Source organism: Panicum virgatum, chromosome 9N (assembly GCF_016808335.1).
Source record: "Panicum virgatum strain AP13 chromosome 9N, P.virgatum_v5, whole genome shotgun sequence".
Taxonomy (NCBI): Eukaryota; Viridiplantae; Streptophyta; class Magnoliopsida; order Poales; family Poaceae; genus Panicum; species Panicum virgatum.
The window spans coordinates 40,973,494-40,999,295 of record NC_053153.1 but is presented as its reverse complement, the minus strand read 5'-3'; the positions used below and the strand labels follow the sequence as shown (position 1 = coordinate 40,999,295).

General features: G+C 46.2%; 1 protein-coding gene across 1 annotated transcript; it reads left to right on the top strand.

Annotated features, from left to right (window-relative positions):
- Positions 1 to 23,305: 23,305 nt before the first annotated feature.
- On the top strand, positions 23,306 to 24,031 carry LOC120689014. Its single transcript, XM_039971367.1, has one exon. It carries the CDS (start codon positions 23,306 to 23,308, stop codon positions 24,029 to 24,031), a length of 726 nt encoding a protein of 241 aa, XP_039827301.1.
- Positions 24,032 to 25,802: the final 1,771 nt, after the last annotated feature.

The window sequence follows — 25,802 nt, the reverse complement described above, 5'->3', positions numbered from 1 at the left end:
CACCAACTTGTAGTAATTAGTTTTAATAAAGTTTTGCCAAGACTTAAAAGCTTATGCAGTCAGTCAGCCAACCTTAGAGCCTCATAGTTTGTGTTATACTTGTTGAGTACAAGTTGTATACTCACACTTGCCTTCTCTACTCTTTTTCCTCTTGTCCTTTTTGGGTATATGATTGCTCGGTTTATGTCATTTTATAAACCGGGTGTTACAGAGTGGTATCAGAGCCGTATCGACTGTAGAACGAAAGCCTAGAAAGAACTGGTCGAGTTTTAAGTCTTCTTCTCTCTCAGCCTTGTCTGCTGAAACTATTTTGCTATTATATTCCTTGAAATTCTAAGATTTTCACTCGTCTTGCCTTGATTTTTCCCTATAGAATAGTTTCCATAGATTCTGGCCTGAAGTAAGTCGACTGACCATCATAGGTGTAAGCTATATGACCCCTTTATAATAGTACGATAGCACGTTCTGCAATGCGTTGTGTTAGTCGAGTTGTGTGTTAAACTCGGCTAAAGCGTAGAATTTGTATGCTTGTTATTATGCAAATGTTTGATTTGGATTTTTGGTTGATTGCATAGTGTAGTTGTTAAACTTGTTCAAAAATGTAAATCATCTCTTAAGTTAAATTTGAATTAATTAATAAAATGAGTTAGATCGTTGGGGGTAAAACCGTCCACTCTATCATGTCTACTTTATCATGTCTAAGTCTTTCTTGCAGAAAAATATCCTATCCATCTGAATTTATTTCTGCAATATCCTTACTCATGAAATCTTTTGTCCAAAAATCAGATGGTGAACACCAGGCATGGTTCTGACCAGCAGGGGCAGAACAACCAGGGGCAGAACAACCAGGGTACTGGGATCCCGATGCCTCCGCCTCTGACCCCGGAGCAGTACTTCCAGCTCCAGATGCAGATGATGGCTACCCTGAACAACACTGTTCAGGCACTTCAGTAGGCTCACACTCAGCCTCCGCCTCCTCCACCGCCGCAGACCCGCGACAGGCATGCTGAGTTCCTGAGGGGTCACCCGCCGACATTCTCTCACACGTCTGACCCACTTCAGGCAGACGATTGGCTCCGTGCAATGGAGCACCAGCTGGACATCGCCCAGTGCGATGATTGGGAGCGTGTCTTATACGCAGCAGGACAGCTGCGAGGTGCAACTTTGGACTGGTGGGAGTCCCACCTAGTTCAGGACCGCGAGGCTTTCACCTGGATCCAGTTCCAGGAGCGGTTCCACAGCCACAACATCCCCGCGGGCGTTATGAAGACAAAGAAGAAGGAGTTCCTTGCACTTAAGCAGGTAAACTCAGATATAATCTTTCAGCATTTTCCTTTTGAGCTAGTATCCCCCTTATTCCATCTTTCTGAAGCATGAGCTAATCCTTCGATATACATCTGTCTTTTTCACTTCAGGGGACTATGACGGTCACGGAGTATCGTGATCGTTTCCTTCAGCTCGCTCGTTACGTCCCTGCCGAGGTCGCGGATGACCGCGAGAAGCAGGAGCATTTCATGGAGGGTCTTGAGGACTACCTCCAGTACGCGCTGCTCAACCTCCGCTTCGACGACTTCAACCATCTGGTTGATAGCGCGCTCAAAACGGAGCGCAAGCACCAGGAGATGGAGGACAAGAAGAGGAAGATCGTTCCCGTTGCTTCCGGCAGCAACACCCGTCCTCGCCTCCAGCCACCCCAGCAGTACCAGCAGCAGCAGTACCGGCCTCCCCAGCAGTACCAGCAGAGGCCGCAGCAGTACCCACCTCGACAGCAGCAGCAGGCAGGTCAGGGCCTGAGGTTACCGGCACCTCCGGCTCGTGCCGCTCCACTAGCTCCGCCAGCACCGCAGGCTCCACGGCAGGCAGCTCCTCCTGCACCTCCTCGCGTGTGCTATCACTGCGGCCAGCCGGGGCACTACGCCAACACTTGCCCCCAGAAGGCGCAGGCGGGACAGCAGGGGCGCCCAGCCCAGCCCAGGACGCCAGCACAGGGCAGAGTGAACCACGTGACGGCCGAGTCAGTGGCCGAGGCTCCTAACGTGGTTATTGGTACGTTCATGGTCAACTCCCATCCAGCTACATTGCTTTTCGATACTGGTGCTACTCATTCATTCATCACCAAGTCATATGTTGAGGAGCATAGTTTCTTTACCTCTGCATTAAGGAAGTGTCTGCTAGTCTCTTGACCGGGAGGGGAGTTGAGATCCCATATTGTTTGCCCCCGAGTCAGTATAGCCATAAGGGGCAACGTTCAGTGCTGATCTGAGGGTGCTAGACACCAAGGGTATCGATGTGATTCTGGGAATGGATACTCTTGCCAAGTGGGGAGTCAGAATTGATTGTGCTCATCGGGCAGTTCACTTGACAGCATCTGATGGCCAAGTGGTGACAGTCAGTGCTTCAGAGCCCTCGGGATTTATTCATCAGATGGAGGCTAGACCCACGGACGGTATTCGCGTGGTGTCTGAATTCCCGGATGTCTTTCCGGATGATTTGCCAGGTATGCCGCCTGAACGCGACATCGAGTTTTCTATTGATCTCTTGCCAGTCACTGCTCCTATTGCAAAGCGGCCCTACCACATGGCACCTATAGAGCATGAGGAAGTCAAGAAGATTATTGATGAGTTGCTAGCCAAGGGCTATATCCGTCGCAGCTTCTCTCCTTGGGCTTTTCCAATGTTGCTAGTAGATAAGAAGGATGGCTCGAATAGAATGTGTGTTGATTATCGGGAGCTGAATGCAGTTACCATTAAGAACAAGCATCCACTGCCCCGTATTGAGGATCTCTTTGATCTGCTTCGAGGTGCTCGTATATTCTCAAAGATTGATCTGTGTTCGGGTTATTTTCAGCTGAGGATCCGTCCTGAGGATATTCCGAAGACGGCATTCACTTGCAAGTATGGGCTATATGAGTACACGGTCATGTCCTTCGGCTTGACTAATGCCCCGACTTTCTTCATGCATCTGATGAACATGGTTTTCATGGATTATCTGGATGTCTTCGTGGTGATCTCCATTGATGATATTCTGATCTTCTCCAAGATAGAGGAAGAGCATGAAGAGCATTTGAGGCTCGTGTTGCAGAGATTGAGGGAGCATCAGCTGTATGCTAAGTTCAGCAAGTGCGAGTTCTGGATTGACGAAGTTCCATTCCTCGGTCATATCATCTCCAAGGGAGGTATTGCAGTTGATCCGAGCAAGGTGAAGGATGTGCTCGAGTGGGAGACACCGCAGACGGTGAAGGAAGTCCGGTCATTCTTGGGCTTAGCAGGATATTATCGGAGGTTCATTGAGAATTTCTCCAAGATCGCGAAGCCTTTGACTTCTTTGCTAGAGAAGAATGCGGCATTCATATGGACTGATGAGGGTCAGATGGCCTTTGATGAGCTGAAGAAGAGGTTGACTACGACGCCAGTCCTTACTCTGCCAGACCAGAGCAAGAGGTTCACGGTGTATTGTGATGCTTCAAAGGATGGTCTTGGTTGTGTTCTGATGCAGGAGGGCAGAGTGATAGCTTATGCTTCAAGGCAGTTACGTCGGCATGAGCTGAACTATCCCACTCATGATCTTGAGTTAGCCGCAGTTGTGCATGCTCTGAAGATTTGGAGGCATTACTTGTATGGGCAGCAATGTGATATCTACACTGATCACAAGAGCCTCAAGTATATTTTCATGCAGAATGAGCTGAACATGCGGCAGAGGAGATGGTTAGAGTTGGTCAAGGATTATGACCTGGAGATTCACTATCATCCGAGTAAGGCTAATGTTGTGGCAAATGCTCTGAGCAGAAGAAGCTATGTCAACATGGCCATTGCTTTCCAGATGCCTCAGGAGTTATGTGAGGAGTTTGAGCAGTTGAGTCTGGGTTTCTTGCATCATACTTCGAGTGCAGCATTCGAGGCAGTACCCACTCTAGAGGCAGAGATTAGGCAGCATTAGAAAGAAGATGAGAAGCTGTAGGAGATCCGTGAGTTGCTCAAGAAGGGCAAGGCTCCCCATTTCAGAGAGGATGATCAGGGTACCTTGTGGTACAAGAATCGGATCTGTGTGCCTGATGTGAAGGATCTCCGGAAGTTGATTCTGAGTGAGGCTCATGATACAGCTTACTCCATTCATCCGGGCAGCATGAAGATGTACTATGATCTCAAGGAACATTTCTGGTGGTATGGGATGAAGCGTTTAGTGGCAGAGTACGTGGCTATTTGTGACACCTGTCAGCGTGTCAAGGCTGAGCATCAGAGGCCAGTAGGTTTGTTACAACCTTTGAAGATTCCGGAGTGGAAATGGGAGGAAATCACTATGGACTTCATTGTTGGACTTCATTGTTGGATTGCCTCGTACTCAGAAAGGGTACTCAGAAGGTTGCTCACTTCATTCCAGTGAACACTACTTACTCCGGTGCTAGGCTTGCGGAGTTGTACATCTCCCGGATTGTCTGTTTGCATGGTGTGCCCAAGAAGATCATATCAGACAGAGGATCTCAGTTCACTTCACGGTTCTGGGAGCAGCTCCATGATTCGTAGGATACAAAGCTGCGTTTCAGTACCGCCTATCATCCTCAGACAGATGGGCAGACAGATAGAACCAACCAAGTGTTGGAGGATATGCTGAGAGCTTGTGCTATTCAGTATGGTACTAGTTGGGATAAGTGCCTGTCGTATGCTGAGTTTTCCTACAACAACAGCTACCAGGCCAGTTTGAAGAAGTCCCCATTTGAGGCATTGTATGGCAGAAAGTGCAGGACTCCTCTCTATTGGGATCAGATTGGTGAGAAGCAGCTCTTTGGCCCTGACATTATAGAAGATGCAGAGCAGATGGTACAAGGTGTGCGGGGAAATCTGAGGATTGCACAGAGTATGCAAAAGAGCTATGCAGATGGCAAATGGAGAGACCTGACTTTCAGTGTTGGTGATCATATATGCCTGAAGGTGTCTCCGATGAGAGGAATCCGCAGGTTTAATGTCAAGGGGAAGCTAGCACCTCGGTATGTTGGTCCATTCAAGGTGCTAGAGAGGAAAGGCGAAGTCGCTTATCGCCTGGAGTTGCCTACCAACCTCTCAGGAGTTCATGATGTCTTCCATATATCTCAGCTGAAGAAGTGTCTGCGAGTACCCGAGGAGCAGGCACCACTGGATGGGTTAGATGTGCAGGAGGATCTAACCTATACTGAGCATCCGGTAAAGATTCTGGAGACATCAGAAAGGGTTACACAGAACAAGCGCATCAAGATGTGCAGAGTTCAGTGGAGTCATCACAGTGAAGCTGAGGCTACATGGGAGCGAGAAGATGAGTTGCGGAAGACATATCCAGATCTCTTTGCTAGCCAGTCCAGCTGAATCTCGGGGACGAGATTCCTATAAGGGGGTAGGGTCTATAACACCCTAACTTAAATTCCAGCATTTTATAATAATTTAATTGGGCTTTATTTAAATTTCTAAGGTTATTTGTGTTTAGTCTTGCATTCATGCTGGTGCACTTCTTTATTTGGTTGTGTGCTAGGGTTTTGAATTCAAAATTCGAATTTGAATTCAAACAGTTTTGTGTTGAGAGTAATTAGAATCTAGAAAGGAAAAAGGGAAGCAAACCCAAAGCAACTCAACCCAAAACCAATCCAGGCAGCCCAGCAACCCAACCCGCTTGGCCCAACTTCCTTTTTCCCCTTCTCCCCGCGGCCCACTTCCCACCTCGGCCCAGTCCTTCTCTCCGCAGCCCAACAGCTTCCTCGCGCGGCCTGCACTCAGCCGGCCCACTCCCTCTCGCCTAAGCCCGCGCGGCCCAGCAGCGTCCCGCAAACCCTGCGTCACCAGACCCCGCGCGTCACCCCCTCCCCTCACCAACAGTGCGGCCCCTCTGGTCATCCCCTTCCCCGCGCCTTCCGCTCGCGCAACGGCCGTGCTGCGTCACCCCGCAATCCTTGCCGGAGTTTCCATTCCCCAACTACACCCGTGATCCTCGGCACCTCCCCTTTAAACGCAGCTGCACCCCCGCGCCCTCCGCCATCCCGCAACCGCCTCTAAACCTAACTCCGCCACCCCGCCTTGCCTCCACCCAGAGCAGGACACCCCGCCGCCGCGACCACACCGCCACGCTGTGTCTCAGGCCCTGCAACCCACCACCGCAGCTTCGCCTCGAGCCCTGGAACAACCCCGCGCCCACCATCCCTGAGCTCTACCTGCACAGCGCCGGAATCGCGACTGACCTCAACTCAGGTGACGACAGACCGCCGTTGATTTTCCTCGCCACCGGTGCTGTTCACGCTTCCCTGACCCCTGGACCACCTACACAGGACCCGCATGGACCCCGTCGGCTAATCAGCAGGCCCGTAGGACCACTGCTTCGACCCGTCTCCGACCCCGTCCGAGCGCCGCCGCCCGGACCTCGCCGACGACCACGCCGCGCAGCATCTCCGACCCGAAGCCTACCCCGGTGAGCACCAGCACGGTCGCCTCTATCGATTGTGCTAGCTTGTAGGCCTTGTAGCATGCCCTGGATCCTAGAACGCTGGCACGCCGATGCCACGCCGCCGCGCTCCGCCGCGGGCGCAGGTCGACGGCGACCTGCGCCGCTGCCCCGCGCCCCGTTGGTTCCTGATCGTCGGATCTAGCGCGGATGCCCGAGATTAGATCGTGCCCAGAGTAGATCCCCGCCATCAGCTTTAGATCTTACGATCCAGATAGTATACCCCTTCGCGCGGCTACTTTTGTTAAAGAACCCCTAAGCTTTCTCTGAATCAACCCGCAGTCCATATTAGTGTAAAAGTATTTCCAGTTATACCCAGGTTTTAACACTTTAACCCTTGAGTTCCTTTAAATTAGTACCCGCAGTCTTGGCCTGCCATTTTTGCGAGTTAGGCCCCAAATCTTACTATTAATTATGTTTAGGCCCTCGGTTTTTGCAGAAAACCCCCAGAAACTTAGTTTTTCTTACAGAAAAGCCCTGGACCTTGTTTTAGCTCTAGTTTTCGCGTTCTAGCTCCGTTTTAGGCATTCTTTATATCCACGCGATCGTTGTAACATGTAGAATAGTTCTAGCATAGTTTTGTTTGCTGTTTTCATATATTGTTGTACTGTTTCTTAGTTTTTACTATTGTTTGCATGTATGTTTATGTTGTGTATTGTTTTTGGCCATGTGTTCGTGAGTAGACGTTGATCCATCTGAGGAGCCCCAGTACCAGTACCTGGAGCAGCCATCTTCAGACCAGTTTGAGCAGCAGCAGGAGCAGTTTGAGGAAGGCAAGTATAACATGAACAACCTATCACTTTAAATACATTTTCATACTGCATTTTAATATTGTATGCCTATAAGGACTTTCCTAGCCACTTTATATCCTTTATATATATCCCTTGGGTTGCATTTTGGTTAGTTGTGCTAGGTTGCTGCGCTATAACACACTTGGTCCTTTTTAATTAATTTGATTAATGGTATATGCAACTTAATTCTGAGAGTGGCCCTCTCTGTTGGCTTGAGTGGCTCACGTTTCGTTAAAATTGGTTTTTCTAGAAACATGGTTTAGGGGGCCAGCACGGTGCTTAGTGCTTGGTTGGCCACTCTCCATAAGGACCGGTTCATAGAGTGACAACCTGGGACAACAGCGCTACCACAAGACTGGAATGGGACGGTCTTGGCTTACTAATTAGGTCATTTTGGTTCGGGAGTAACTTACCGACGGGGCACGAGGGAGGTCGAGCTTCAATGGTCCCTACGCTACGAGGCCGGTCTGTGTGTCTTGTACCCCCTCGAGGTGGGCACCATCATTGCATTGCCTGAATCCTTAGCGGTTATACCTTACCAACGTGATCCTTTGTAACGGCCTCGTAGTGAGTTTGCTAGTCATCTCACCTAAGGAAGTGTGATGAACAACTAGCGTAGCTCACGACTTGTGGGTAAAGATGTGCAACCTCTGCAGAGTGTAAAACTAGTATACTAGCCGTGCTCACGGTCATGAGCGGCCCAGATCCTCCTTTTGATTAGTGGGGTTATCTTCCTTTGACGAGGCAGGTTTCCCCGGGTGGCTTGGTTTGGTATGGTTCTTAGTAGTTCATAATTAATTTTGATTAATTATTATGTAACTGGGTTTATGGTAATTCACCAACTTGTAGTAATTAGTTTTAATAAAATTTTGCCAAGACTTAAAAGCTTATGCAGTCAGTCAGCTAACCTTAGAGCCTCATAGTTTGTGTTATACTTGTTGAGTACAAGTTGTATACTCACACTTGCCTTCTCTACTCTTTTTCCTCTTGTCCTTTTTGGGGATACTCTACTGCTGCTCAGTTCCTGCCGACGCAAGGGAGTTCACCTGGAGCTACCAGGAGTACGAGGACTTATAGGCGTTTGTCTCCCAGTCGACGTCCCTGTGGCGCCCTGCTCAGCTTCCAACGAGAGTTATCATTTATGTATTACGCTTCCGCATACTCTGTATCAGACTTTTTGTCATTATTGTAATAAATAACATTCGTACTCGTTTTATTATATCTTTTTGCGTGATATGTGCTGTGATATACTGTTCATTCTATTGTATATACGTGTGACTTGATCCTGGCATGTATATGATTGCTCGGTTTATGTCCTTTTATAAACCGGGTGTTACAGAAGAGCAGCATCCAGCAGAAGACCTCTATGAGTGTCGCCGCCTGCTTAACCAGAAAAGGGTGTTTAGGTGCCAGCGCCACGCCAATAGCCAGCAGGAATAGCAAGGCGACAACTACGACTACTCCAACTATGACCTTCACAATGTGATCAACGTTGGTCACGACGTGTGCAACGTCATCATCTCAAGAAGAAAGGAGCACGCGGAAGTCGAGGCCTATAGCCCTTCTTCCAACTACCGCATCCCACCAAAGGCTTCCGCATCCTTCAAGAAGTACAAGCCGGTAAACACCCATCCTTAGGGTAAACCGTGCACCCCACATCATGGAGAAATATCTCTTGGTGGAGCCAGGGTCAACAAGGTCCTACTCCGCAAGTGCTTCATCCACCCGAAGAGCTCCCATACCATCTTCGGGTGTGACTCACTCCGCAAGGCCCTTGGGGCACCACTCCTGAAGGAGACCCTACGGGGTTCGTACCTAACAGTTCTGTCTTAAGGATTACTCCAGTCCCTAGTTAAAAGGACACCCTACTCGCTGGCTCGAGTAGGTTCTAGATACTCTTTTGGCATTTTCGTCTTGGGCAACTCGACGGGGTTCGTACCTAACAAACTTGCCCTAAGAGTTGCTCCGAGTCCTCGGGTAGGACACCTTACTCGCCTCACTCGAGTAAGTTTTGGATATTTCTAGAATATTTACGTCTTGGCTAACTCGACGGAGTTCAATCCTAACAGTCCTATTCTAGAAATCAATCTAGTCCATGTATAGGACATTCTATTTGATAAGATCGAGTAGCTCGGGATATTTTCACAACAGTTGTATACTATCTGGGTGACCAAGCAAGGTCCATCCTAACTGGTCAACTACGAAAAATCCCTCAAGGAGTATGAATAAATTCTTGATACTCTAAAATAGGTTGACAGGAGTCTCCTGTTCACCTATCTATCAAGAAAGATCCTTTTCTCCAAAAATTCTATAAGTGATCTCCCCCCCCCCCCGATTGGACAACAAAGTCTATATGAGCTTCGCTCCAACAAAGCATTTCCTTTATAAAGGAAAATCTGCTCTAAGCTACGGCTTTTCAAGCATTTTTATAGTGCTTTTCCCACTTGGTTAATCCTACGGAATTCAATCCTAATCGGTCAACACTAGAGTTCTGATTCAGAACCACATAAAACTCGATCCCATTCGAGAATACTTTGTCTCCTAAGGCACCAACGGATACAACTTCTTGTATCTACTATTATAACTAAGTAGGCGTGATGCTGCCAACACTCAGGACTTCCGAGTACAACTACTCGACACATCAAAGGATCCTACAATCCTACCATTAAACAAAGTACTTGACATTACACAAATATTCAACATTTGTTCCAAAGTACTTATGGCCCTCACGCCAATACAAATATTAACCCAAAAGTTCAAGGAGAATCGGGCTTGTTTAGGGATTCCACTATCTGGTTGGCCACCATGGAAGTTTCTTCTATATATTGACAGAATTGTTCATCCATACAATCAGCTTTGGCTCCCTTCCCCAATGCGTCCAAACGAGTGGTTGGCCAGTAAGATTTCACAAACCCGAGCATGTGACCCACGTACTGACGGGTGGTTGTGGAGACATACCTTTCAAAGGCCTCGGGTACTTTACGAAGTTTTCCCGCCAGCGAAAGCGGTTCGTCTTCATTCCCTCCTGGGATATCCATAGCCTCGGCTATTTCTTGAGCAGCATCCCTGACTTCCCGCAGTGCGACAAGCTCTCACTGCATCGAGTCTCGGGACTCGGATAGCTCCTTCAGCTGCTTCATGGCTCATACCATCTCCTGGTCCGAATCCGCCTTGATCTTCTTGAGCTTTTCAATTTCATCTGCGTTGCGGTACATAAGAACCTTTAGATCCAGTACCAAGCTTTCCTGAATCTCTAAGGATTTTGTACAAGTTGTGTACTCGATTTAAATAGAAGACCTTATAAACACCAAGTAGATTAACTAGTCGAACGCATAGTATATGCTAAAGACTAACCCTTCTTGGATTGGGATAGCTTATTAAGCTTCCCCTCAAGAGCAGCTTTCTCGGACGAGAGTGTCTTCACCCTCTCTCTTAGAGCTTTCAGCTCTGTATCATCCCGAGCTTGGCCAGCCTCTTGCCCAGTGCTTCCTGCAAAATAAAAAGATCAGTATACTACTCGATCTATACTAAAGTATTCGAAGTGTTCGACTACTTACCTCCAGTAGATTGAAAGCAAGCTCCACCTTCTCTCGCGGCAAGACACTTCCCGATAAAACCTGGGAAGTACTCGCCCGCACTTCAGACACATCCCTTTTGGGCACATCTTCTATCTTCCCTACAGTATTCCCTGTATCTTGGGAATCTAGAGGAACAATATGCTACTTGATAAAATTAAGACTAGAGGAACAATATGCTACTTAATAAAATTAAGAGCAGAGAAAAGATACTTTTTCAATACAAAGTGGCACAAGTTTACCTGCAGGGGTTTCCTCAGGCAGCTTATCGTTGCCTCCCTCGGGAAACTTCTCACCATCCTCCTCCTCTGGAAGCTTGTTGCTTCCACCATCCTGGGAGCTTTTCATCACTCCTCTCGGTATCCGGCAACGGAGAATCCCGAAGCATGGAATTCACCATGTCTTCTGTCTCGCGAGCACTCATATCAGGAGTACTCGGAGGCTTATCCATTGCCGATTTGGGGACTGAACCATCCTCAGCATCTTTCCCCAAGACTGTGTCGCTGAAAAAACAAAGTAGTTATAAACTACTCGATATAAAGGCAAATCCTACAATTACAAGTTTAAAGGAACTTACGTAGGAGCCCTTTTCAAAGCAAGCCCCTTGATGCCAAATTTGCAAGCAGACTTCAAAACTAGGATTGGCGGGGAAACTTCGAAAAGTACCCGAGAGCTTCGAAAGGTTCGTCTCTGCAACCACCCGACAGTACGTGGGACATGTACTCACTTTGGTGAAGTCCTACTGGCCTCTTACTCCTCTTGACGCACTTGGGAAGGGCGCAAAGGCTGACTGTACTGATGAACAGTTCAATCAATATTTGCAAGAGACCACCGTGGTGGCCGACCAGATAGTTGAGACTCTGAGCAAGCCCGAATCCCCTTGAACTTTGCTTGTAAGCTGTTTGGCGCATGGGCCACAAGTACTTTTGAACAAATGTTAAATATTTGTGTAATGTCAAGTACTTGTTTTGTGGTAGGATTATGCAATCATTTGAAGTGTTGAGTAGGTGTACTCGAAAATCATGAGTTCTGGTGGCATCGCGCCTACTCAATCTTGATAGTGGATACGAAGAGTTGTATCCATAAGTGCCTTAGGAGGCAGAGTGTTCTCGAATAGGATCGAGTTATGTTGTTCTGATTAGAACTCCAATGCTGACCGGTTAGGATTGAATCCCGCAGGATTAACCAAGTGGTAAAAGCACTTTATGGGAGGGTATTTTGAAGCCGTAGCTTAATGCGGATTTCCTTTTTGAAGGAAATGCGTCAAATAGAGCGGTGCTCTTATGGATTTGATTGTTCAATCAGGGGAAGACTCTTATCGAGTACTTGGAGAATTAGGAGCTTAGGACGTTCTTTTTCGATACATAGGAGAACAAGAGATTCTCGACAACTACTCAGGGTACCAAGGGAAAACAGAACACTTTTGGTGTCTCGAGCAAGCGAGTGGAACCCGTCAAGTACTCGAGGCAACAAGTAGTGTAATTCCCTCGATAATCCAAGCAATTGGGAGACTCGTGTCGACCTTTTTAGAGTATCAAGAACTCATTTGTGCTCCTTGGGGAATTTTCTTAGTTGACCAGTTAGGGTAGACCTTGATTGGTCACCCAGGTAGCATACAACTTTTATGAATATATCCCGACTACTTGATCCGGCGAGTAGCATGTCCAACACTAGGACTGGATTGATTTCTAAAATATAACTATTAGGATGAACTCCGTCGAGTTAACCAAGATGTAAATATTTTAGAAATACCCCAGACTTACTCGAGCAAGGCGAGTAAGGTGTCCTACCCTAGGACTGGAGTAATTCAAGCGACAAGTCTATTAGGGTGAACCTCGTCAGGTTACCCAAGACGCAAATGTCGAAAGAATATCCAAAACCTACTTGAGCTAGCGAGTAGGGTGTCCTAACCAAGGACTGGAGTAATCCTTAAGTCAAGTCTGTTAGGAATGAACCCCGTCGGGTTATCCAAGATGAAAATGTCGAAAGGATATCCAAAACCTACTCGAGCCAGCGAGTAGGGTGTCCTAACCAAGGACTGGAGTAACTCTTGAGACAAGTCTGTTAGGTATGAACCCCGTCGGGTTATCCAAGACGAAAATGTCGCAAGAGTATCCAAAACCTACTCGAGCTAGCGAGTAGGGCGTCCTAACCAAGGACTGGAGTAACTCTTGAGACAAGTCTATTAGGTATAAACCCCGTCGGGTTATCCAAGACGAAAATGTCGGAAGAGTATCCAAAACCTACTCGAGCTAGCGAGTAGGGCATCCTTAACCAAGGACTGGAGTAATCCTTAAGACAAGTCTGTTAGGAATGAACCCCGTCGGGTTATCCAAGATGAAAATGTCGAAAGGATATCCAAAACCTACTCGAGATAGCGAGTAGGGCGTCCTAACCAAGGACTGGAGTAACTCTTGGGACAAGTGTGTTAGGTATAAACCCCGTCAGGTTATCCAAGATGAAAATATCGGAAGAGTATCCAAAACCTACTCAAGATAGCGAGTAGGGCGTCCTTAACAAAGGATTAGAGTAATTCTTAGGACAAGTCTGTTAGGATGAACCCCGTCGGGTTACCCAAGACAAAAATGTCGTAAGAACACTCGGGGTAAACCATAAAGACTACTCGATTGCTGCTCTAGTGCTGAGCATGGCTTTTAGAGTAGTGTTTTATGATGGGATATTGGCCAGATGAGCGAGAGCTAAGTAGTCGATTTATGAAGGAATCAACATTTATTGAAGATTTGTCGAGATTACATGGATTGTAAAATGACAGACTCTGACTCTTAAGACCTACCCCTTGCCCGTAGACGTGAGCAATGGTTTACATAACTGAAAAATTATTCGAGGGTAAACTAGTCGACACCGTAGTCGACTAGATTATGGGTAAGGTCTCCTTTAGGAGTGGTGCCCCAGGGGCCTTGCAGAGTGAGTTGCACTCGAAGATCGTGTGACAGCTCTTTGGGTGCACAAAGCACTTGCGTAGGAGTGTTTTGTTGATCCTTTCTCCATTGAGAGATGTTTCTCCATGATGTGGGGTGCGCGGTTTACTCTGGGGATGGGTACTTGCCGGCTTGTGCTTCTTGAAAGATGCGGAAGCGTTTGCTGGGATGTGGTAGTTGGAGGAAGGGATGTAAGCCTCTATTTCGTTGTGTTCCTTTTTCCTTGAGATGATGACATTGCGCGCGTCGCGACCAATGTTGATCACATTGCGGAGGTCGCTGTTGGAGTAGTCGTAGTTGTTGCCCTGCTGTTCTTGCTGGCAGTTGGCGAGGCGCTGGCGCCTAAATGCCCCCATCTGGTTAAGCAGGCGACGAAGTTCGTAAAGATCTTCTGCTGGGTGCTGCTCTTCCAATTGCACAGTGACTGTTACTGCTGGAGGAGGTCCAGGCGGATATTGTTTGGTAGTAGCTTGGGCTTCTGTGATCATGGGAGGAGTAGTTTCCATGTTGTCGGAGAGCTACTCATCGAAGTCATCAGAATTGTAGTCGTTGAGGTTGAGACACTCCGTGGGATCGTCCTCAGGTTCATGGACTTCGGAGATGCGAACAATGAGGATTTCTCGGCAATGATCTTGAATTTCATGGTCTTGTCTGCTTGAGGGCGGGTCTAGTGGAGTGCTCTGCTGGAAGGGTAGATCTGTTGGCTGAGAGCCGGAGGCGTTAGGATCTTGTGTCTCCCTCCAATGCACTGTCCGTCCTTACGGCGTTGTATATATGACCAAGTTTGGGAGGGAGTCCTGATCAGACTTGGTATTCTTAGTCAAATTGGACTCGACTTGTTTGTTGTACTGGATTAGGTCATTAAGCTCGTACTCCGAGTCGGAAGAGTACTCGAAGTCAGAATCGGTTGTTAGTCCACCAATTTTAGAGTATGTGTGCTTTGGGTGAGAGAGAAGCGGAATGCCCATCTCTACATGGAGGGCGTTCTCGTTCATCCAATGTAGCCATGATTGCATGGGAGTCACTCCTTCAAGCTCCTTAATCCAGGGTTTGTCGAAGATTGATTTGCTGGATTGTTCTGGAGCTTTGGCTTTTCCTTTTTTGAGTTTGGCTAGTTCCCAAAGGGCGTCAGCATGCTTGGGTGGATTTGCCATGGTATCCATGAACAAGTCGACATTATCTGACTAGTCTTCAAGATCATCAAATGGATCAAAGTTGTCAAGACTATTCATGAGTTGATCAATGTCCTGATCGAATATGGATTCGGCTAGCTCAGGAATCCGATTATGAGCAGGTTTCGGTGAAGGGTTCTGAGGTTTCCTGGAGAAAGACAGTCCCATCCGAACAAGCTGGGGTTTTGTCTTTCCAGATCCCCCGCAGATTCCTCCTCCCGATTTCTGCTCCATGTTTTGCAGAGTGCCTTCAGCTATCTTAATGCAGTCAGCGAGCTTGGAATCTACTCGATCGATCCTAGAGAGTATATCACCCGACTGCTCCTGTGGTGGGTTCAATGCTTCTAGGTTCTGCTGTGATTTAGGTGAGCCAAGGGTGGATTCTGCAAGTTTGATCTACTCCATCGAGTAGTTCTGAGTTGTTGATCTTTGGGCGTTTGATTGATTTGAGATTAGTCACATATTTTCCGAGGGTTTCGGAAAAGTGAGGTTTTTCAGAGTCAGAATTTGTATCGAACTCTAGTGACTCGAGAGTTTGAGGTGGAGTTGACATGTTTTCTGCAATATCTGAACCGAGCTCGAGTAGAACTCCTTTTTCGTCGATATCCGCGGTCTTGCAGATGTCGGCGAGTTGAGAGGTGGTTTTCTGTTTAGGCGAGTTGGGCATGACAAGGTGGCTGGAGAAGCCGCCTGATCCGTCAGCCGTGCATGCCCAGGAGCCGAAAACAAGGGTTGTGCCCTCAGGCATGTTGTTGGTGTCGCTTGATCCGGCCATCGAATTCGCCGATGAACTCGCCGAATCGCCTACCTGGCGCGCTAGCTGTCGATGTTTACTGCCAAGCCTGCTCAGGGATACCCTTAGCAGTAAGGATTGTAGGTAGGAATCGACTGCTCTGGAATTCGATGGTGCAAGGAACACAAAGATTTAGATTGGTTCGGGCCGCGAGTTGCGTAATACCCTACGTCATGTGAGTATAGTTGACGGTCATATTTTGCACTTAACGACCATCAACAGATATCTTTAAAATTAGTCCCACTCGGGTAACCCGACGGGGTTAATCCTAACCGATCAACTTTGGAGGTTATTCCAGTCCTCAAGTAGGACACCCTGCACGATAGCTCGAGTAGGTTTTAGATATCTTTAAAGTTAGTCCCACATGGGTAACCCGACGGAGTTAATCCTAACCGGTCAACTTTGGATGTTACTCCAGTCCTCAAGTAGGACACCCTACTCGCTGGATCGAGTAGGTTTTAGATATTTTCAAAGTTATTCCCACTTGGGTAACCCGATGGGGTTACTCCTAAACGGTCAGCTTTGGAAGTTACTACAGTCCTTAAATAGGACCCTATACTCCCCTTTGAGTAGATCTTAAGCCACGGCTTAAAGTTTACAAAAATTTCTTAGAGCTTTTCGCACTCGGTTTATGAGGTTTAATCCTAATCGAATAGCTAGATAAAGTTTTCTTCAAAGCAAAACTCCCAACAGATCACGATATGACTATTTCTTTAGTGCTTTTCCCACTTGGTTAATCTTACGAGATTCAATATTAAACGGTAAGCACTATGAAGCTTCTCCAGTTCTTGCATAGAACAATTTACTCGACGAAATTCTCGAGTAAAACTAAAAACTCATGCTCCATCTTTATCTAAAGAATGAGTCAGTGTACATTACATTCAAGCAAAAGATAGATATCCCACTTCTGCCACTAAGTCGAGTGCTGCTGCCAAACATGAAGTACTCGCCCAGAGACATACAAGTACTACTCGATTACTAAAGAAATTGTTACTCCTTCAGGCACCAACAAATACTCAATGCAAAACAAATTTAAATTTGTACAGAGTATTTCAGGCTCCAAAAGCCCATCACATCATCTTACAACAATACATGAGTAAAAGCTCAGAAGTTCAGGCACACTACTTCAAGCTGCTAACAATCCTATTAGATATTGGAGAGACCTCAAGAAGGTACTCCTCGCACTGCCCTTCCTCGCAGTCAGGGTTCATGCCCTCGCCAAGAGGATCCAGGATTGAGTGTGGCCAATAGGATTTAACCAACCCGAGTACATGTGACACGTACTGACGGGTGGTCGCCGATATATACCGCATTACGCCCTGGTGAACCCGCTGGAGTTTTTCTGCCAGGGAGATTGGCGCCTCTACATCTTCCTCAGGTATATCCACCATGTCCACGACAGCTTGGACTGCAACCTTTAACTCGCTGAGTTCTTGGTTAACAAATTCTTATAAATACCAAATGCATGAAACTAGTCAACTGCTTCAGAAAAGCAGATACTAGCCTCTTTTTTCCTTGGAGCTTTCCTTGTGCTTCTCTACAAGAGCAGCCTTCTCGGCCGTGAGCTTGGACAATTGGTCTCTCAGAGCGAGTAACTCTGAGTTGTCCTGGGGCTTACTACTCCCCTGCTCTGCCAGTTCCTAGACATGTAAAAGCAATGATCAGTATCTAATTACTCGATTTTGCTAAAATTAAGTACTCGATCAAGAGATTACTTACCGCCAGAAGCTTCTGGCACTCGGTCACACAAACTTGCACTAGATCCATGTTTTCCTGTGCAAGTTTGATCATGTCCACCGGCGGCGGGGCACCTCCCGAAGGAGCAACGGAGGTACTCGCCCCCACCACCAGCGACGCCTCTACATGCGGCGTCGCCGCAACTTTTCCCAAAGGATCCTCTTGATTTAGAGGACCTAATAAAAAATTATTAATATGCCGAACAAAAGGAAGAAATTCTAAATTCACAGGAAGAGGTATAGTGAACTCACCTGTAGGCATATCTTTTGCCTGCTTCCGCTCTTCCTCCGTCTCAGGTAATGGCGAATCCCACAGCGTGGAATCTGCCATCTCCTCTGCAGATCGCGAATCCACATCAGGGACACCCACAGGGTCATTGTTGATGGTCATTATCTCATAAATTTGACCATCAAAGTGAACTAAAATGACAACATTCCATGTCTACTCCATGTCTGATCTTAACAAAATATTATTTATCTGACGAGTTCCACTAGTTTCGATGTTCCCAAGTGTTTTGCAGGAATCTCTAATTTTCATAGGTACAACTTATCTCAAATGGGGAAACAAGGTGCACCAATGCGAAGAGCTCGTCGCGCTGATCAAAATGGACATATAATTTACTATTTTTGGAGCTCCCAATAAAAAGTTATGAATTTCGCAAATTAAAAAGGAGCACTGACGTAACCGCTGACGTCAGTGCCCCCGAAGTCAACTCGAGCAGTAGATGACGGGCGGGGCCCAAGACCCAAGCGGCCCACGCTGCGCTGCCGGGAGCGTACGAGCGCACAACGGTTCAAACGAACCGACCCTGTGTTCAAACGAACCGACCCTGTGCCGACACGTAGCCCCGGGAGGGGGCTCCCCGTGCGGGAGCACGCGCGCAGGTGCACGTAGCATGCTCAGCCGCTGCCCAGGCAGGCCCAGGTGGCAGGAGGGTGCGAGGGAATGCGTGGACGCGGTGGCGCACGCGGTGCCCCGCCAAAACCGGCCTGCAGGGGGGCACGTGGCCACTCGAGATTGGAGCGCTAGAGCCGGTGTGCGGCCGAGGTGCCCGAGGCACGGATCGGCTGTCGGTTTTTGCCGGTCCAGTCGCCCAGGAGTCCGATTTTTCATCCAAAAACAAACAACAGCAAATGTTTGTTCCGGTTTTGCTCCGGTTCGACGCCTTCCAGGCCGGTTCTCTTTCGGTTTTCGCTACAGGTTGGTGGAGGAGGATGTTACTGATGCCAGGGAGGTCGGTTGCATGCAGGGAGGTCCGTGGCATGCAAGGAAACTATTAGGAATATTCCTAGCACCTCTCCCCCTATAAATAGAGGCCATTTCCTCCTCCCACAACACACACCTACACAATTGAGCTTCATTTCTCCATCATATCCTTATAGTAGTGTCCCTCTAGGTGTTCTCCACCTAGTTGTATTTTAGAAAAGAGGAGGAGCCGGGTTTGTCGGAATCTACTCAACTTTTGTACCTCTACGGATCTGCTTCAACTCGAGTTGCTTCTAGGTTATCTTTCGATATTTCTAAAATTATTATTTGTCTAAATTTATTTATTACTTTATTTCATTTGCTGGAACTCCGCTCGACCGAGTGCTCTAGTCTAGGTATAGGGTTAGAGTAGTAATCTCTATTATAGACGTGGTGTCTAGGCTAGTGTTTACCTGAGTTTGCGCCCAACCCCACGGATAGTTGTGGTAGCCCCAGAGGTGACAGCTCCGACCAGGCCTTTGTATTCCACCACGTTCGGGTTGGTGTTTCATAGGGCTATTGGTAGCCTGACCCCGATCACCTTTTCCCACTCTTTTCGAGGATCGGAAAGGTACCGTCGCTCCAAAGTAATTGAAGTTTAATGAGCCTGACATTTTAGCATCTGATAATCTTAGGAATACCTTAGGAGACCATCTCTTCCGGCAAAACATTCTTTTTACCTTTTCTTTGGATGATCTTGGCCCCTCTCTGGTTCACTTCTCATTCCCCGTGGAAATCGATACCTTGGAATACTCTGGGTGAAAGCTACAGCGATATCCGTGCGCTTGCGGATTTATCTGTTTGTGTTAACAAATACCAACAAGTTTTCTGGCGCCGTTGCTGGGGAATGGTAGCTGTTCTAGAATCGAACCAAGTCATCAGTGTATCCTTTTTCATTTTACCACCACCACTTTCACCTCACCACATCCATCAACCACCACCCATCACATGGATTCCACTCCTATTCATCAATTCTCCACACCAAAGGGCGAGTTCTTAGAGCCACCACAATTGTCTAAGCCTATCACAGCTCCTGGCTATGAACTCCGTCCCGGCTTTATAGCCATGGTACGAGACCAATCCTTTTCTGGGCACGAAGATGAAAATCCTTATACCCACCTCCAGGTATTTGAGCATTTGTGTTCTTGCCTTCATATTGAGGGTATGGAACATGAGACCATTAAATGGAAGTTGTTTCCATTCTCCCTTTTGGGAAGAGCGAAGAAATGGTATGCTCATACCGTTGGTGGAGTTAATGGAAATTGGGACGAACTTCGGGACAATTTTTGTCTCGCTTTCTTCCCCGATTCCCAAGTTGGTGCTCTTCGTATAGAAATTCTCACCTTCCGACAGAAAGAGAAAGAGACTCTAGGAGCAGCTTGGGCTAGATTCACAGACCTTATAAATACTGGCTCAAACCTTTCTTTGCCTGACCACGTCCTTTTGAATCACTTCCATCTTGGTCTAAGCAAAGAGGCTGCTGATTACCTAGATATTTCTTCTGGAGGCTCGTTCAAGCACATGACCATTAGTAAGGGGAAGGCCATCCTTAAAAAAAATCCATGAAAATAACCCTTACACTGACATATATGACAAGCCCCCTAAAGAAATAGTGGAGTCAAGTCCCGACCAAGAAGAGGAGGCGCTCGCAACCATTTCTTAAATTCCTTTGAATCCTCCCCATGAACCGGTTGCTGATGAACCTCCCATTAAGGGAATGCACCAAACTCATGAGGATGATGAACCTCATCCCTCTTCTTTTCCCTTTGAATTCGAGGAAGATCTTTTTGAAGATTTTGGAAATGCCTCGAATTTACCAGTACAAGTGAGACCTCTAGTGCACTCTGCACCGACTGAGGATGATGGTCCGCACAATGAGCCTTCCTTTTAGAACATATCAAAGGACTCTCGGCCATCATGAGTCGTGAATGGTCGGCAGAAGCAGAGTTGTCCACTGAGGTAGCCCGAATCATTGCCCCATCCGATGTTCTACCTTGCGTCCTTAAGGAAACCATCTTAGAGGCTCACTACTGTTCGACCGTTGGGATGAATATTATTCCAAAAGTCTTAGCTGAAATGCTTTGCCCCAACGAGTTTGTGATCCCGTCTCATAAGCTTTTAAAAATTCCTTCGGGATTCATTCTTGAAAGCTATGGGATCATAAGGTCGATTCCTTTGCGCATAAGAGATTCTGAGTATCGTCTGGATTTTCATATCTATGACATCTCGGAAATGTCCCTCTTGATTGGGTTACCCTTAGGGACACTCTTTCAGGAAAGACCAAAACAGGGTCTCTTGAATGTGAAATTGGGAAGTTCTCCTATCGCTGTCCCATTTTCATGCTCAAACAATGCGATAATGGAGCCTAAATCCAAATGAGAACCCTTGGAGAATGTCATGGTGGTTTACCTAGAAAACATGGCCGAACCAGCTCTAGACGTTGAAAACTTCATTGAAGAAGAAGAAGAGCTGGCAGAACCCATTGAGCTAGATCAAGCCGAGGTGCCACCAGAACCCTCAATCGAGCTCAAACCCCTTCCTTCTGGCCTAAGATATGTCTTTCTAGATGATAACCGTGAAACCCCTGTCATCATAAGTGACAAGCTCTCCCAAGAAGAAACCCAAAAACTTGTCGCCGTCCTAGAAAGACACAAAGCGGCCATAGGCTACTCGCTCCAAGACCTCAAAGGGATTAGTCCCACTCTTTGCACTCATAGAATCCCTATCGATCCTGATTCTTCACCATCGAGGGAAACACAAAGAAGATTTAACAACGCTATGCACGAGGTTGTTAAGAAAGAGGTCATGAAACTCTTGCACGCCGAAATTATCTATCCCGTGCTGGATAGTGAGTGGGTCAGCCCAGTCCAGGTCGTACTGAAGAAAGGAGGTATGATAGTCGTTGAGAATGAAAAGAATGAACTTATCCCTCAACGGAATGTCACGGGGTGGCAGATGTGTATAGATTACCAAAAACTCAACAAGGCCACTAAGAAGGATCATTTCCCGTTGCCGTTCATTGACTAAATGTTAGAATGCCTCGTGAACCATTCCTTCTTTTGTTTCCTTGACGGGTACTCTGGGTATCACCAAATTCTGATCCACCCCGACGACCAAAGTAAGACTACATTCACATGCCCGTATGGAACTTACGCATACCGACGCATGTCGTTCGGACTATGCAATGCTATAGCTTCCTTCCAACGGTGCATGATGTCTATCTTCTCTGACATGATTGAGAAAATCATGGAGGTGTTCATGGACGATTTTACCGTCTATGGCAAAACCTTCACAGATTGTCTGGAGAATTTAGAAAAAGTCTTACAACGGTGCGAAGAAAAGCACTTAGTCCTGAACTGGGAGAAATGCCATTTCATGGTTCAGGAAGGGATAGTGCTTGGACATAAGGTGTCTGCTCGTGGGATAGAGGTGGACAAAGCAAAAATTGAGGTCATTGAACAACTTCCACCTGACAAGCCTTTTGGCTAAAGATGCACCTTTCATCTTTAACAATGAGTGCCATGAAGCCTTTCAAATCTTGAAAAAGGCACTCATTACAGTCCCAACAATCCAGCCACCTGATTGGAAATTGCCCTTTGAAATCATGTGCGATGCTAGAGAATTTGCTGTCGGGGCCGTTTCGGGCCAAACAAAGGATAAAAAGCATTATGCTATATCCTACGCTAGCAAAACTTTAACCGGGGCACAGCTGAACTACGCCACAACTGAGACAGAGTTGCTGGCAGTGGTCTTTCCAATAGACAAGTTTAGATCGTATTTAGTGGGGGCAAATGTAATTGTTTATACAGACCACGCTGCACTCAAATACCTCCTCACTAAGAAAGACGCCAAACCTCGGCTCATTCAATGGATTCTTCTACTCCAAGAGTTTGACATCGAAATAAGAGATAAGAAAGGAGTGGAGAACTCTGTAGCCGATCACTTGTCTAGGCTTCATCATAGGGACACACATGAGCTACCCATTAACGATTATCTTAGAGATGACACTCTCCTCAAGGAAACAGACTCGAACCCATGGTACGCAAATATTGTCAACTATATAGTTGCAGGATATGTTGCACCAAGGGAGGACAAGAGAAAACTCAAGCATCTAAGCTGTTCCCACCTGTGGGACGACCCATACCTCTATCGAGTTTGTGCTGATGGGCTGTTGAGGAGATGTTTCCCAACTGTTGAAGCCACAAAGATCATAATAAGATGTCATGCATCGCCCTATGGAGGACACTACGGAGCATTCCGTACACATGCCAAGATCTGGCAGAGCGGATTCTTCTGGCCAACGATGTATCAAGATGCAAAGGAATTTGTCAGAAGATGTGCTAGATGCCAGAAACATGGAAGCATCAATGCATGGGATGCAATGCCGTTCATGAACAACCTCCAAGTGGAGCTGTTTGACGTCTGGGGGATAGTCTTCATGGGACCATTCCCAAAGTCTGGAGATGCTGAATATATTTTGGTAGCAGTGGACTATGTATCCAAGTGGGTTGAAGCACTTCCCTGCCGATCTAACGATGCCAAGCACTCCAAAAAGATGTTCCAATAAGTGATATTCCCAAGATTTTGAACACCCCGAATGGTCATAAGTGACGGAGGATCACATTTCATTGACAAGACCTTTCGGCAGTTCCTGGCCGGACATGGAGTTAAGCACAATGTTGCAACTCCATATCATCCCCAGACAAACGGTCAAGCTAAAACATCAAACAAACAGATAAAGAACATTCTACAGAAGACCGTGGATGAGATGGGGAAGAATTGGAAGAACAAGCTATATGATGCACTATGGGCATACCAAACAGCATACAAGACACCCATAGGCATGTCACCATACCAGCTGGTATATGGAAAAACATGCCATCTACCCGTGGAGTTGGAGTTCAGAGCTCATTGGGCCATCAAGAAGTGGAATATGGACCTCCACCTAGCTGGCTGGAAGATACAAATGCAAATATCTGAGCTACAGGAATGGAGAGAAAAAGCATACCACAACTCCCAGATCTACAAAGAAAGAACAAAGAGGTGGCATGACAAGAGAACCAAACACAAAGAGTTCAAACCAGGAGATAAGGTTTTGATGTTCAATTCAAGGGTGAAACTCTTCGGTCATGGAAAACTTCGGAGTAAATGGGAAGGGCCATTCAAGGTGATCGAGACCTCTCCACATGGTGCCATCACGCTCCAAAGTGATGACGGTAATGTATTCAAGGTAAATGGCCAACGTTTAAAAGTATTCCTTGAACCAGAAAAGATAGAAGAAATTGACACGATTGAATTTCTGCAATTTAATGATTCAATTTAAAATATTCAATCTTGTTAGAAAAAAAAGAACTTGTAAAATTTGAGTCCAATAAATTTGACTCTCTGGTGTTTCCCACCAGAAGAGTCCTTGTTGTTTTCACCTATTTCTGTCTTTGAATAAAAAGCAAGTATAGCTCGAAAGAAGTGTGGGGGTGTGCAACACCTCCATTGAAGGACAGAAGGCACCGAACCACATGATGAACTAGTGGAGGAGCGTGTACACAACTTGGTTTGATCATTTCCTTCCCACCTTTTCATATGCATTCTCCTTGTTCTATACTTGCTTCGCAAAAATTTAAAAAGAACCAAAGTCCACACTTAGATTTAAAATCTGAAAGTAAATTTGAATATAGCTCTTTAAGTATGGACCGCGTAAATTTTGTTCCTTAAATATCCTTAATGCTTGTGGGTAAAACATATAGGAAAAACATACTGCCTAAGTTGTTGTGAAGTGAGATATGGCTTTGGCAAGGAAATCCTTCCTTTTCTATTCAAAGTACTTGGAGAATTTTCTTTTGCTAAAACATATAAAATCCATAGTCTCACATACTCCTCAATGGTAATAGAAACTCCTACCAAGGCCAAATTTCATGATACATTTTGAAACCCTTCTACTTCTGCTGCTTGTTATTGCGTTGAGCTTTGTCAAGCTTCGTTGACCCATGTCAAGAAATTTATCATGCTTTTAAAACCAAGATCACGTACACGCCACCAAATATTTGCACTACTCCTACACTGGGAGTAGGCGCAAGACTTACATTCCAATTAGGATCCACTAAAAAAAAATGTTCTACTCCTACACCAGGAGTGAACAAAAACATCTTGGTTAGGCTCTACCAAAATAAATGTTCCAAATATGTTTGATCTCTCTCTCAAAAGTTTTGTAGTGAATAGAGACATGAGGCTATCATAAAAAAAGAGTGATGAAAGAAAAAGTGAGACATGAAAAAAAGAAGAAGAAGAAGGGAATAAAAGATAGCCCATGTTCTCACAAAAAAGTTTCTTTAAAATTTCCATAAAGAGAGAGAAGTATTCCAAAGAGCATAATAGAATTAGGATAGCCACTTTATATCCACACACTCGCACATCTTGGTTTGATCGTATGATATTTTTCTCCCTGGATCCATTGTTTGACTTAGCAAAATATGCAATGCAAGTATGCCTTGAAACTTTCCCTACCTGAGCTCCACATAAGCTTTTTAGAAGTAGAAAGAAAAAGAAGGCAAAATCAAAATGCCTTGGTGAGGAAACAAACACTCAAGTGATTTGAGAGTACCATTTGAGGAGTGCATGTGAACAATGCTTTATTTCGAAAAAAATCTCCAATTTACTAAGATGTGAAAATAGAATGAGATGGCTATGTTTCAGAGCTGTTCCATTTCTCAACCACTCAAGAAGATATGTTAGCCACTTCACATATCCTGTAGGTATAAGTTAGGTTTTGGGATAATCTTTATGACAGTTCCATATCTTGATTTGCTATGTTTATGTTTACTTTATCTTCAACCTTTACTCGAGACGAGTAAAGATCCAAGTGTGGGGGAACTTGTTGATGGTCGTTATCGCATAAATTTGACCATCAAAGTGAACTAAAATGACAACATTCCATGTCTACTCCATGGTTGATCTTAACAAAATATTATTTATCTGACGAGTTCCATGAGTTTCGATGTTCACAAGTGTTTTGCAGGAATCTCTAATTTTCACAGGTAAAACTTATCTCAAATGGGGAAACAAGGAGCACCAATATGAAGAGCTCGTCGCGCTGATCA

Excerpts from the sequence above, each read along its gene's own strand:
- LOC120689014 (XM_039971367.1), top strand. The coding sequence starts at position 23,306 with ATGGTCATAAGTGACGGAGGATCACATTTCATTGACAAGACCTTTCGG.